This window comes from Acanthochromis polyacanthus, chromosome 4 (genome assembly GCF_021347895.1).
Source record: "Acanthochromis polyacanthus isolate Apoly-LR-REF ecotype Palm Island chromosome 4, KAUST_Apoly_ChrSc, whole genome shotgun sequence".
NCBI lineage: Eukaryota > Metazoa > Chordata > Actinopteri > Pomacentridae > Acanthochromis > Acanthochromis polyacanthus.
This window is the reverse complement of record NC_067116.1, coordinates 39,923,045-39,938,366: the sequence shown is the minus strand read 5'-3', so window position 1 is coordinate 39,938,366 and position 15,322 is coordinate 39,923,045. Positions and strand designations below refer to the sequence as shown.

The 15,322-nt window shown below is 38.0% G+C and overlaps 1 protein-coding gene across 2 annotated transcripts; it reads left to right on the top strand.

Moving 5' to 3' along the window:
* The first annotated feature begins 897 nt into the window (after nucleotides 1–897).
* Nucleotides 898–14,877, top strand: npl (N-acetylneuraminate pyruvate lyase (dihydrodipicolinate synthase)). Of its 2 annotated transcripts, none has more exons than XM_051947070.1 (12): nucleotides 898–1,043; nucleotides 1,339–1,403; nucleotides 1,635–1,708; nucleotides 4,364–4,451; nucleotides 4,564–4,618; nucleotides 6,978–7,053; nucleotides 10,324–10,416; nucleotides 11,779–11,924; nucleotides 12,033–12,079; nucleotides 12,164–12,248; nucleotides 12,340–12,379; nucleotides 12,465–14,877. In XM_051947070.1, exons 2-12 carry the CDS (start codon nucleotides 1,351–1,353, stop codon nucleotides 12,608–12,610), a joined length of 903 nt encoding a protein of 300 aa, XP_051803030.1. In that variant the 5' UTR covers nucleotides 898–1,043; nucleotides 1,339–1,350; the 3' UTR covers nucleotides 12,611–14,877. The 2 variants fall into 2 exon arrangements, with proteins under 2 accessions (XP_051803030.1, XP_022060700.2); XM_022205008.2 differs by having other exon boundaries at nucleotides 898–1,047.
* The last annotated feature ends 445 nt before the right edge of the window (nucleotides 14,878–15,322 follow it).

Here is a 15,322-nt window from a genome sequence, read left to right as displayed (position 1 = left end):
ACAGCTTTTCTCGGGTCCCTCCTAGTCAGCTGTACAATTAGATGAAACAAAATTAAGATCAATTTAGACAACATTTTGAAAATATGTCATATAGTTTATTTTCGTTTCTGAGACCCAAAACTAAGTTCTGTAAAATATTTTGACAGATTGTTTTTCAGACTTGGGAATTTTCATCATTTCACTCTATAATAGTATTTTTTTAGCCCTCTAATATCAGTATCTGGCATGTGGCAAGGATTTTAAGCTAAGTTGTACCACTTATTCTGTGTAGGTATATTTTTTACTATTATACTGTATTCATGCTTTTAAATACTTTTCTTTGTTGTACGAGCACAATCTGTTCTTTTTCTTGCACTTTAACTTGGTCTTTTACCAGCACAATTTGCATATTATTTCTGTATATTGAGTATCTTTATTGTCATTAAATCACATTTACTTTTGCCTTTAATTAACTTTTAAATGACCTTTGTGCTACATAAATATAATTCCTTGCTTGTTTACTTTGTAGAGAGCAAAACTGTACGATTTTTTTTAATTAAATGAAATTTTTATTTGTTTTTTTATTACCCATAGTAGATTATTCTTTTTTGTTACATATTTGGGTATTATTCTGGGGGTACAGCTATTGTCTCCGTTCTGACTGTCTGTATGAGCTTCAAGTCTCACAATATTAAAATATCCTGGCAAAAGTTAAAGCATCATTTGTGGTTTATTAATGAGAAAAATTACTATTCTCAGCCATTTAAATTCATTTCAAAGGGACTGAAACTACAATTTGCGTCTTTGGAGTTGTTTTCTATATTTTTGAAAGTATACGTGAAGAAAGTTCAGGTTTATTTTAACCGTTTTCATTCATTGACTACATTTCCCATGAAGCTTTGCGAAGTCACTTGATGCCGCGACGGTCTCACATGACAAACACATTGGCAAATCCCGGCTGAGTGGCGGAACAGTATCCTTTAAAACAAGTTGTTACCGGTAGAAATCCCACTTAACCGAAATTACACCTGGTGTTCACGACGCACAGAAGAAAAGACGAGCTTGTAGGTCTGTTGTGGATACTTTTTGGATTTATTTTCGTCGCCATATATTTATTTCATCTTGCTGAATATGTACTCTTCCATAAATGGTTGTAGCCGCTATGGATTTCTTCCATATTTGTGTTTTGTATGTTGTACAGCTGCATAATGCAATATTTTTGTACGTTTTATCCTTAACAACAAGCAAGTTTAAGGTTAAAAATGGAATTCTAAGCTAACTGCTGTTTGTTCCATTTTCTTCCTGTCGTGTTATTGTTCCCTGTTTTGCGTCTCGTCTGACTACCTCCCTCTGCATCAGATTCTGTCAAACATGGCTGATAAAAAACTTGTTGCTGCCACATTTACTCCATTCGACTCAAAATGGTAAGAAAATTTAAGAAGCAATTTCCTCATTTTTCTGTTTCTGTCTCTTGTCTATGAACTGATGGATGTGTTTGGGGTGTGAGTGCTCAAATCAATTTAAGTTAAAAGTGAAGAATGAGTGTGGAGGCATCTAAAAAGTACTGTGACCCTCATACACTCCTGTAGATCTGGAGTTCTGTAGCATGCTTTGTTGTCTGTAAGCCCATATTTTTCCACATTTTCCTAAAACAGTGAAGTCAACCTATCACAGATTGGACCTTACATTGACTACTTGACAAAGAGGCAAGGTGTAAAAAGCGTTTTTGGTAAGTTCACAAGTAGATTCTTCTTTACATATTTGTCAATGTCTGTTTCCCCAACCTGAATCAGCACTAATGTCACATGATGAACCTTGTTGATTTATTGATATGTTGCTGTTCTGTTAATCATGCTGACTGAATAGAGTAGAAAAGAGTTCCACTACATCATTGCACAGTGTACAACAAAATGCAACAGAAATCCTGTCAGTGCGTTCACAAAATGAAACATTTTTAAAAGTAAAAAAGGAAATATGCAAAAATAGAATATAAAAACATAGTTTAAAAACATCCTATGTTTACAGGCATTAAAAATATTGTTCCCCTGTCTGAAAAAAATCCAAAAATTAATCTAAAAAATTCCCCAAATTTATAAATGATTTGTAAAATCTTCTGGAAGAAAATTCCAAAAATTCCTTAAAAGTTTCCCTTAAAGTTTTTTTTTTTTTTAATAAAAGTTTTATTGAAAAAAATAAAAAGGAATAAAAATGTAAAAAAATAATAATTGTAAATATTTTTAGAAAATGAATAAAAATCTCCCAAAAAATCCTAAAAATATCTGAAGTGATCATATATATGCATCAGTAAAAGTTCTAATACTTTCTTTGAGAACATTGAGAAAAAAAGATTTTTTTCTCAATGTTCTTAAAGAAACTTTTTTTTTTTGCATTTCTTTTTTCCACCAAAAAAAAATTCAAAAATTTCCCAAAAATGTTGAAAATGTGGAAGTTTTAACTGTGGAAAAAAATACTGTAAAACAGGTAAATTTGACCCGGAGGACGACACAACAGTTAAGACCAACACAAACAGTTGTGTAATTGATGTGGATATCTGACATTGCAGAATGTATATGAAAAAGTAGTGACTTTAAGTAATAAAGAATAAGCTATGACATTGTGTCACATTATTGTAAAATATATTCAGTTAGGTTTGGAACATCATGATGCTCCCACCACCATGTTTCACTGTAGGGATTGTATTGGGCAGGTGATGAGCAGTGCCTGGTTCTCTCCACACGTACCGCTTGGAATTAACACCAAAAAGTTCAATCTTGGTCTCATCAGACCAGAGAATCTTATTTCTCATAGTCTGGGAGTCCTTCATGTGTTTTTTGCCAAACTCTATGCAGGCTTTCATGTGTCTTGCACTGAGGAGAGGCTTCCGTCGGGCCACTCTGCCATAAAGCCCTGACTGGTGGAGGGCTGCAGTGATAGTTGACTTTGTGGAACTTTCTCTTATCTGCCGACTGCATCTCTGGAGCTCAGCCACAGTGATCTTTGGGTTCTTCTTTACCTCTCTCACCAAGGCTCTTCTCCCACCATTGCTCAGTTTGGCTGGACGGCCAGGTCTAGGAAGAGTTGTGGTCGTCCCAAACTTCTTCCATTTGAGGATTATGGAGGCCACTGTGCTCTTAGGAACCTTGAGTGCTGCAGAAATTCTTTTGTAACTTTGGCCAGATCTGTGCCTTGCCACAATTCTGTCTCTGAGCTCCTTGGGCAGTTCCTTGGACCTCATGATTCTCATTTGCTCTGACATGCACTGTGAGCTGTAAGGTCGTATATCGACAGGTTTGTGCCTTTCCTAATCAAGTCCAATCAGTTTAATTAAACACAGCTGGACTCCAATAAACATTCAACACGATGTACATCTGAGAGTAGATACAACACTAGCAAAGATCTAGTCAATCTATATAAGTGCTGTAGAACAAGTTGAAATGTGAATTACAACTCAAACAAATCCATAAATTTACTTAATGTAACGATGTAGTTCCTTCTGATTGCCTCTCAGTAGCATCATATATCAACCAGAGGAGTACGGTGCACACTAAATGACAGAAGCTGGGAAGTAGCATTAGCCTGGTTGACATTAGCTGCAACTATTTCATTACAATGAAATGGCAGATTGTGCATATGAGTCTAAACACAACGGGAATAAAACTTCATCCATGATTTGCATTTTCATCATTTCTTGTGGTGAAGACAACAACTCCTTTGAGCCCATGCTTACTGAAAACTTCATCAAACTACATCCTTTTTTATTGTTCTTTTGATTGAGGGACTCCTAGCAGCAAAAAATGACCTATTGCATGCACATGATTTCTTGTTCGAATGAATGTTTGCTGCAGTGCACCACTAGTGGAAACAGACCTAATAGAATACCTTTTAAATGTAATCATTCAATACCACTGTTTATCTATTCGTGTAAAATAATCGTTAAAACTACATCAGTTTTGCTTTGAATAAATTTCCTGCAAAAAGAGGAAGTGTTTCCAAACACAATTATCTTCTGATTTGTTGCTCTTCGATTATCAGTTTTGTCTGATCTTCCTAGTTAAATATGCATATATTGTTTTGTTGATATCGGTCCAATGTGCTTCAACAAATGACCCTGGAACAGATAAACAGAGGAAAGTTTTTCTACACTAAAAGCCAATGAATCATCACAGTTAACACTGAGCTTCTTCTCATCTTAATGTCTCATTTCCATATAAATCTTTTGTCTGTTTATGTATTTAATTAGCTGCCTTTCCTTTGTTTTTGTGACATCCTTGACTGCATAATTCATACTTTTGCCATCAGACTTAGATTGTTCTCTTTTCTTTACTGTGCCTTTGTGATATGAGAAAGGCTGTGTGAAATAAGACAAGACTGTACTTGCTTACAGTGAATGGCACCACAGGAGAGAGCTTGTCTCTGAGTGTTGCAGAGAGGAAGATGCTGGCTGAGGAGTGGTGTAAGAAAGCCAAGGGCAAGTACGTCATCACGCTTTCTGGAGATTTTTTTTAATATACCCTGAGTATGTTGCCTGACAAAAACATGTTGACAGTTTGTAAAAATTTCCTTTGAATGCACGTGTCTCCGCAGAATGGAGGTGATTGTGCATGTCGGCTGCATGAGTCTTAAAGATTCCCAAGAACTGGTGAGTCATGGAACGTAATGATGTAAAAACTGATCTAAATGTAAAACCAAAATGTGTTTTTCATAAAGATTCCAAGTTATAAACCAGCTCTATCCTATATTTCCTTTTAAATTTATTCCTCCATAATAGGATAAGGATTCAGGTTTAACTGAAGCACAGCCAGGATTAAAACTAATCCTCAGTTCTTTTAAATCTGACCAGTGTGCCCAGTGCTTCCTGTGACCACTTGTGCCTTATTTTCATTGCAATGCACATATAATAAAGTTAAATCACTTTAAACCACTCTGTATCAGACGTTTAATCTAGTTTTGCTTCATTATTTTATCCTGTAGATCATTTAGTCAGTGAAATGTTGAAACCAGTCAACATTTGGAAAAATTCACTTTTGTATTTAGGGTTGTGTGTTAGATTTTCTTTAAATTTTAGAGAGTTTCTGTGTCAAGATGCGGGGGGTGAACCTGTGCAGAGAGCAAACAGGAGACAAGGCTGAGGCAGAAAAGGTGATTCAATTTGGCAGAAAATAAACTCAGAGGAATATGAGGGAGTGAGCTCAGGAAACTAACTAAGGAAGGGGTGATGGGGAGGGGGTGACGGGACCGGGAATCAGCGGTCCAGCCGACGTCCAGGGAGATGTGGGCTGGTGGCAGAGAGCGGGCAGGAGGTTCCGATTCCAGGGGGGAAAGCACGGGCCGGTTGTAATGGGTGGTGGACAGGATGAGCACAGGTTTGGTGGAGCAGGGACCTTCCAGGGGGAGAGGGAGAGGGGGGGTCCCAGGTAGAGGTTTGGGGAGATCTGGGTGGACAGGGGATCTGGGGTTACAGAAGGCAGGACTGGGTCGGAGACACTGGGCAGTTGGGTCAAAAACAGAGAGCCATTGTTGATTGAAACTGTCGTACAGGGGGTTATGGGAGAGTCGGCTCGCCCATAACCCCCTGTACGACAGTTTCAATCAACAATTCCTCCCGGAGCATTTCTCGAAAACAGAGCGATATCTCCAGCAGAACCAGACTGCTTACCTCGACCCGTTTGGCTGAGGTTAGAGCATAGAAAAAAAACATTATATAAATGACAACCAGCAAAACAAAGACCACAAAGGTGAAGCCAGCCACTTCAAAACCACAGATACCTGTGAGAGGGTACAAAGAAAGTTTCTGCACAGACTAAACAAACACGAATACCACATTAGTTACTGAGGTTGAGGGGTGCAGGTAGCTGGATTTTGGTGCAGTTAAGCACAGTCATGCTAGCGGTTTCCATCTATTTCCAGTCTTTATGCTAAGCTAAGCTAACTGACTGCTGGCTGGAGATGTTTGGACATTTTTTGTTTAATTTTCTGCCAGAAAGTGAATGAATGTTTTGCTGCTTTACAGAAAACTACAATTCCTACTTGGATAGCACCTCAGAATTGTTAAAACAACTTATTTTGATTTTTTTTTTTTAAACAAGGAACCAGACCAAAACACTGTTTATTATCTCCGCCAGGAGGTTATGTAATCATCGCAGTTTGTTTGTCTGTTTGTCTGTTAACAGCATAACTCAAAAAGTCATGGACGGATTTTCACCAAATTTTTTTACAGAATGTCTGGAAGAGCAAAAGTAACAATCGATTTGATTTTGGAGGTGATCCGGATCACCGTCTGGATCCAGGATTTTTTTGAAGGACTCTGTACAATTGAGAGTGCCCATCTCTCAATTGTACAGTTTAAATCAGTAATTCAGTTCTGCAGTCTGCTCACATGTCTTCAACTGTTGTTTTCTGGAATGTATACTGTGTTTAGAAACAATATCTGAATTTCCTAAATGCAAACTTTTAAAAAAGTGATGCAATAGAATTTAATGGGTTATTCCTTTGCCCAATTCTTCAAGTTTCACAAAAATCATTTACTACAAGACAAACAAGCAAAACGGCACTGAAAATGTACTTTGGCTTTCACCAATGTAAGAATAATCACTAAATATGAGGTCAAATTGCAGTAAATAATGAACTGAGGATGCTGGGCTACGGAAAAACTTTATCTTTAAAAATCCAGTGTACATTAAGATGCATAAATGCAAAACCAAATGAACAACATTCACTGTAATATGAAGCACTGCATAAAGATGAAACATTATTCTGCCATTGATGTTCAGCTATTTAATAGAAGCTAAATCATATTTTTACACTTTACTGCACCAGTATACTGAAACTAAAAACTCAAAAATATCTCTGATACTAATGTCTGTCAGCTGTAGTTAGCATTGTTCTACTATCTTGCATTGTTTTTAGATAATTCAAATAAGTGATTGTGGATCAGTTATAGCGGTATCTACACATCGTCTTAGTTTCATTATCCCCCACGCTGTCAATCTTCCTTCCAGGCCAGACATGCAGTCGAGATCCAGGCTGATGCGATAGCAGTCATGGCCCCTTTCTTCCTCAAGCCCAAAACTGCAGGTAAGTAGTGGCTTGAATAAGAAAAGCCTTTGTTTCCATCTTCTTGCCGTCTAACATCCACTTCTACATTCCGTACATGCATTTACACTGTACCTTTGAGGTTTGATCAGAAATGTTGGTCCCTTCAGATCCATAGAAAATCTGTAGAACCTAAAAATGGCAGCAAAATGTATTAGATATTAACACTCAACTGCTTCATTGTACCAGCAAAAACAAAAAACGAAAACTGAGTGTGTGTGTGAGACGTCAAGGACGATAGCCTAGCCATGCTACACCCATGTTTCTGAAGGCACAAGAGTCTAGGGCCGCTCGACAGGGAGGGAGGCGGGCTAAAAGGTTGTCTTTCAAATCACTCTGCAGCAATTGGGTAGGTATACAACCAATCAGCGCAACGAATAGGCTGACGTAGCTCCTAGAGCGCCGGCGGATTGTGGCTAAGTCCCATTAGCTTCCCAACCGGTGGAGCCAACTGGTATATTAAGGATTTGCCATATCCCGTCGGCATAAGTCCAAATACGTCTTTCTTCTCAATGAAACATTTCAGTGCCGTCCTTTGTTTATCTTTCAAGTTGAATTTTAGCTTCAAATCTTTAAGGGCTTTGGCCAAAGCCGAGTCGAAAGATAACTGTTTATTGTGCGCCGGTTGTTTCTGTCAGAATCGTCACGCCTCTGTCGTCACTTGTTACGCCCGCCTTCTGACTCCACACTTCATGGTGATTCATCCGGCCAGTTTTAGGAGCATCCACCCTCGAGCCTTATGGAGGGTAACTAGACCCACCCTGGCAGAGAATTAAATTCGTTGCCGTGGGTTGTCTAGCGTGGCTACAAGGACGACACATCAGAGGGAGAATTGGCCACATACAGTATGACAGTGGTTGCGTGTCCCAAAAACCGATGCCCAAATAGTGTGACAAATGTGTTCAAGGCTGAAGTTACGCTTCACAGCACGACAGTCGCCTGATGGTCGTAGGAAACCACCAGACTGAAGTTTTGCCAGCTAGATTTTGATGTTCATTGTTTTATATAAGGCTCATTCCACCTGAACGCAACAATTTTTTTTAAGTTTACATCTGACTGTCATAGTTGTCTGATTGCATATATACACACGTGGACAAAATTGTTGGTACCCCTCAGTTAAAGAAGGAAAAACCCACAATTCTCACTGAAATCACTTGAAACTCACAAAAGTAACAATAAATTTTTATTTATTGAAAATTAAATAATCAAAATCAGCCATCACTTTTGAATTGTTGATTAACATAATTATTTAAAAAAACAAACTAATGAAATAGGGCTGGACAAAAATGATGGTACCCATAACTTAATATTTTGTTGCACAACCTTTTGAGGCAATCACTGCAATTAAACGATTTCTGTATTTGTCAATGAGCGTTCTGCAGCTGTCAACAGGTATTTTGGCCCACTCCTCATGAGCAAACAGCTCCAGTTGTCTCAGGTTTGATGGGTGTCTTCTCCAAATGGCATGTTTCAGCTCCTTCCACATATGTTCAATGGGATTCAGATCTGGGCTCATAGAAGGCCACTTTAGAATAGTCCAACGCTTTTCTCTCAGCCATTCTTGGGTGTTTTTGGCTGTGTGTTTTGGATCGTTGTCCTGTTGGAAGACCCATGACCTGCGACTGAGACCAAGCTTTCTGACACTAGGCAGCACATTTCTCTCCAGAATGCCTTGATAGTCTTCAGATTTCATCGTACCTTGCACACTTTCAAGACACCCTGTGCCAGATGCAGCAAAGCAGCCCCAAAACATTACTGAGCCTCCTCCATGTTTCACCGTAGGGACAGTGTTCTTTTCTTCGTATGCTTGGTTTTTGAGTCTATGAACATAGAGTTGATGTGCCTTACCAAAAAGCTCCAGTTTGGTCTCATCTGTCCAAAGGACATTCTCCCAGAAGCTTTGTGGCTTGTCAACATGCATTTTTGCAAATTCCAGTCTCGCTTTTTTATGAGTTTTTTTCAGCAGTGGTGTCCTCCTTGGTCGTCTCCCATGAAGTCCACTTTGGCTCAAACAACGACCAATGGTGCGATCTGACACTGATGTACCTTGGCCTTGGAGTTCACCTTTAATTTCTTTGGAGGTTGCTCTGGGCTCTTTGGATACAATTCCAACGATCCGTCTCTTCAATTTGTCATCAATTTTCCTCTTGCGGCCACGTCCAGGGAGGTTGGCTACTGTCCCGTGGGTCTTGAACTTCTGAATAATATGAGCCACTGTTGTCACAGGAACTTCAAGCTGTTTAGAGATGGTCTTATAGCCTTTACCTTTAAGATGTTTGTCTATAATTTTTTTTCGGATGTCCTGGGACAATTCTCTCCTTCGCTTTCTGTTGTCCATGTTCAGTGTGGTACACACCTTTTCACCAAACAGCAGAGTGACTACTTGTCTCCCTTTAAATAGGCAGACTGACTGATTATGAGTTTGGAAACACCTGTGATGTCAATTAAATGACACACCTGAGTTAATCATGTCACTCTGGTCAAATAGTTTTCAATCTTTTATAGAGGTACCATCATTTTTGTCCAGGCCTGTTTCATTAGTTTGTTTTTTTAAATAATTATGTTAATCAACAATTCAAAAGTAATGGCTGTTTTTGATTATTTAATTTTCAATAAATTTTTATTTATTGTTACTTTTGTGAGTTTCAAGTGATTTCAGTGAGAATTGTGGGTTTTTCCTTCTTTAACTGAGGGGTACCAACAATTTTGTCCACGTGTGTATGTTGTTAAATAAAATGTGTAAAATGTTTTTAGAGAGGAGTGGGGCCATGTGGATTCTCTGTGGAGTATCGTTGAATTCTGAAGTGCCATGCCTTGAGAAATCACGCAGCTGGAGTCCTGATGTGGTACAACCATGCTTTGATAGAATAATACAAACCAGTTATGATGCTGTGCAAAAAATTCTGCATTGTTGTCTACTGATATTCCACCAACTACAAAACCCTTAAATATCAGAATTTTAGCTCCATTATTTCTCAAATTATGGCACCTCAGACTTTGCTTTACACGTGGTCGACTTAATCAAGATTCATCATTTATAATAAACCTGTCAAATTGTAGATGGTCAGATGTGGGGCATTCGATGAACTCAGGCGCAATAACCCATAATACTTTCAATTTTGTTTATACAGACCAGTTAATTTATGGTCAGTCTGTATAAGTTGATGTATGTTTAGTTGAAAAGCAAAGTCAAAACATGGCATTTCCATCATGTAAATATTCTGTATTTCTTGCCTTGTCTCCCTTCTCCAGAGGCCTTGAGGTTGTACCTACAGGAGGTCGCTTCAGCTGCTCCAATTCTGCCCTTCTATTACTATCACATTCCAGCAATCACTGGTGTTCACGGTAGGTGCTATTCGTGGCTGATTTTACATTCTGCAGTTGCATAGCATTTGGAACTAGAAACATCTCTTGCTATTAGAGATGCTAATGATTAATCGTTAAATTAACCGATTTTCAAAATATATGAATCGATACAGCAGAACATGAGGGGACATGCATGCCAGAAAATCTGTACATTAGCTGTAGTACCTGGTTGCCCCTCCAGGTGAAGCCTCTCACTATTCAATGAGATGGAATATATAAGAGATGGACATGTTTGTGTGGCCTAGAGCACTGTGGTGGTTTAGCTGGCAAAGGGCCGCCATGACAGAGACTACTGTAGGGCTGATGACTGCAGAAAACATTCATGAAATAACCTATCTCTTTCAGGTTTATGTTGTATAAATTAATAAATAGCCACTCATATCAGGTGATGATTGAATAATAATTAAAGGGGAACTTCGTTTTTTTTCAACCTGGGGTCTGTTTTCATATGTCATTTCATACATGTGAGTGATGGAGAAATGAATTTTCGACATAGCTCGCACCAAAAACAAGATTTGCTTTCTAGCGTGCAGAGATTTGGATACAGACCACAACAAATAGCGATCGCCAAGTAATGTGGAGGACAAAAAAATATGTTAGGGTGGACTTTGACGTGTGGGGGGGGCTGAGCTGCCTGCCTGGCTAAATACTGGAGCTATGGCGAAAATTCATTTCTCCATCACTCACATGTATGAAATGACATATGGAAACAGACCCCAGGTTGAAAAAAAAAAAAGGAAGTTCCCCTTTAAGGTGTTTCCTGTATCTGTTCCTGAAATTCCAAACACAAGCGAGTTGATTTTGCGGTGAAAAGTGTTTGTGGTTAAAATTGGCCTTACCATCACGTGGTGTACAAACTCCACTTTATTTCATTTGTTTTAGTGAATTATTGATTATTGTTTAACATGGCGGACTATCAACTACAGAAATCGTTCAAAGTTTGTATCCCTGTAAGCCACGGTCAATGGCATGTTTTATTATCAAGCGTAATATTGCTTTGCTACCTAAGAATCATTCCCTGTATCACTTCTTATTTCACTGTACTTATTTTTTTTATTTTCAGTTCTATCGTACTTACATCCTATTACTTTCATTATCAGGCACTGCATTTATTCTCATGTTATGTAATTTTGTTTTCTTATTATATCAATATCTCGCAAAATAGTTTCTTTTGATATTAGTTCTTGTCTTTTCTTGTCTTCTTGTTAGTTTAGCTAACAACGGGCCATCATGACAGAGACTTCTGTAACAGTTAATGACGTTCAGCATGAGCACGACTCAACTTCTTATCTTCCGATGTCTGTAGCGACGTGAATGTGAGGTGGCTTTTCTTTTCCTCAGTGCCAGCCAGAGACGTAATAGCAAACATTCAGGAGCTCATTCCTATGTTCAGAGGTGTGAAGTTCTCTGACACTGACCTGATGGACTTGGGCCAGTGTGTCAGTTCCAGTCCTCCTCAGTGGTCCTTCCTGTACGGAGTGGACGAGGTCAGTCTTTTCCACCGTCTCCAGCTGCTTTTTCTACTGTAGTTGCAATATGATGCTTAGAAAGAGCCTCAGAACCACTACAACTAAGTTTCTGTCATTTTACCATAGCAACTGCTCGCAGGTCTGGCTATGGGAGCCGACGGAGCGGCTGGCAGGTCAGTGTGTGATCCTGCATTTGCATAATGCTTTGTATTCTTTCATTCCCGATATTAAATTGTTCTTCCTTCTTCTGCCTGCAGCACGTATAATTATTTAGGATGCCACGCCAACAAGCTCATTGCAGCTTTTAAGAATTGTGACCTGGACCGAGCCAGGGAGATACAGGTGCTGCTAGTTTCTCTGCTGCAGTTCCTGATTCCTCTTTGATATTTTCTACACACTTTATTTACATCTTTGTCATTTTTCCCACGAGCAGTTCAAGCTACAAGAGCTTCTGAGCTGTGCCAGAAATTTTGGTGAGTGATGCTTGTGTATGGTGTTTTCCACCAAAGTGGAGATAAAAATTCCTGATACTTAAACGTGCTTTATTGTCATCGACAGGCTTCGATCTGGGCGTGAACAAACAGCTGATGATTAACGTGTCGGGTTTGCTTCTGGGGCCTCCTCGACTCCCGGTGATGCCGTGTCCTCCTAGTAATGTGCAGGCCATCGCAAAGAAGTATTTAGAAATTTTTCCTGAATGCTGATATGTTCATGCTGGATTGTTGGACCCTAAAAATCCGTATACAGTGTCAGTAGTGGGGCCAGGTACCAACTGTTTTACGTTGTTCTTCTAAACCAGCCATTCAGATACCATTAAATAGGGTTCAGATCTATTTCTTAGTGTCCAACTAAATTATAAATTTGCGTTTTAGTGGCCTTGCATAGACAGATCCAAGTGCACAGTCAGAAAACAGTTCAGGGTAACTGTAAAATCTTAAATCATCCTTTATAATACAGCGTTTCTAACCTTAAACTGTCTTGGGCATTACCAGCACATTCTACTGTAGTGGTAAAATAATTACCACAAGGGTATTTTCTCAATATTAGACTTTTCTATGATATTTTTATGGGCATTCTGGACTGACTTATTTGTCAGGATTTAATATTTCGTTTGTTCAGGAAAAAGTGTCATTTTTCTGCTACATTTAGGGAACTGTAGGTCATCACACATCACCCGTATTGTCCTGTTACTTTTCATTGTGTAAATCCACAGTTAAATCTCATTTCATGAATTGGAGCACACTTGTTTTGGGTGTCGCGATGGCAGGACATTTGTAGAATTAGAAAATCAGCATTTCATAGCTTCTCTACCTAAAGGTGGGGTCTGGGATTCTAGAGACAGAATATTTAGATAGTTGGGTCATTCCACCTCAGGTCATCAAATAATTTCTATTCAACCAGCTCTGATTCGCTTGAAATTTTTATAGAATATAGATATTTACCAAGATTTTTTTTTTTTAATTTTTGCTTGACAAATCAAATACTTTTTGCGATATTTAGTTTTTAAACACTGTTTGTCAGCCCACTTTCAGCACATTTTTTCACACATTGAAATTTGTAAACTGATTGGATGGCAATATCTCAGAAATGATTACATATCCTAAAATAAAAAATTTAGACGTATTTAAAAATATGTGTTTTCTTAGTTATATTTGGAGAATCATTTTGAAACTCCAGAACACTGTCCTGATTGGATTGGCCTATCTAACAATATTTTTTGTTTTTTGTGTTACAACATGTCATAAATGCTCAGCCAGTTGTGAAAGTTGGACTTTTTTCATTTTCACATATTTGAAATTAAAAATTATTCTATCGGTTTTGTGTTGTTGTTGTTATTGTCACATGCAGCTGTATGTGGTTCAGACAACATCACGAGTTGACTTTTTTTGTTAATTAACTTTTTTTGACGGCCTCAAATTTATTTACATATTTTGTTAATATTTCAACTCGCCCGTAATCAGAGAATATTGATCGACTTGTGTAATATTGCAGATTCTGACTCAATGACATGATGAGAAATAACTGGGAAAATTTCAGGCTTTTGTCTCTAGTAGTTAGTAAGATATTTTCATTCAAACATAGACTCAAGTTTGTGCGAAAAATGTGCTGAAAGTGAGTCTGTGGGCAGTTTTTAAAAAAATAAATAAATTCTGAAAGTATTTTATAACCTAAAATTCCACAGATATTTTATATATATACGTTATATATTATTTACTTTATAATCAATATATATCATATATTGGTAATCTGTTGCAAAAAGATGCTTTAGAAAACCTTGTTTTGTTGCTAAGTTACCAAACCTTTGAACTATTATTTTCAGATCAGATTTGACAGATCATTCTGAATGTAAATTTGTGCTATGGATTGCAGTTTTGGCTCGTTTCTTGTTTGTGTACAGGGGAGTGGTCTTGTTAGCCTGAAATAACGGCACTGAGGCCTTCCGAAGATAACTGCAGTAATACCTTTAGTGGGACTTCAATGATATTTTATGGATCCATCAGTCACTTTGTTTGTTTCCTATTTTCAGAGCTTGTATTATGTCTGAACACTTGATTTTTTTTCTCCAGCACACATGGGGTGTACAGCTAGCAGGCTGGATTAGAATCGCATACCCCACCTTTAATCGTTCTTGTGCTTCAGAATTGTAGATTTTTTTTGCCACCAATCAAACAAATATTTGCTTTTTTTTTCTTGTTTTGATGCCTTAAAAGTCACTTTCATGACAAAACAACAGCTTGAGATGGAAATGGATTCATTAAAATGAACTCTGTTTCACCAAAAGACACTCCAACAAGAGACTCACTCAGCATAAAACACTTGCAATTGAGAATCCTCCCAGTTAATTTCTGATGTTAAATGTTTACTGTCTGACAGGAACATAAAGGGAAACATGCTGTGCAATGAAGAATCTTTGCTTTGTATTCATCATAAATTTGCTCCAAATAAATGTGCTGATTTATTTGTTGATTAAGTCTGATTCACGTTTCTATTTTTTCTGAAATGTCACAAGGTCTGATTATCTCCAGGGCATTTATGAGCACGGAGCGTACATGTTGTTCTGTGTTTTTCTAGAGAACGTTTAGTTGGAAATCATTGTAGTCAGAACATTTTGACAAATACAGACGCTGCCACACACTGAGTCAGTCTTAACCTTTGGGATACAGCAGCTAGGTTACACACTTCCATATATTTTTTTTTTCTCTTGTTCAGTCAGTTTGCTTAAGCTCTGGCATTGTTCTTGCTTATTTAGATATTGCACTACATATAATTTGTGCAGTAAAAAAAAAAAACATAAAATAGAATTCAGTGTTTCATGCAGTCAGCACTGCAGTCTGCATGTCTTGTTGTATGTGACTATGCATGTGAGCTTGAGCCACTCAAAGGTCAAAGGTTTTTCTTCATTTTTTTGATAACTG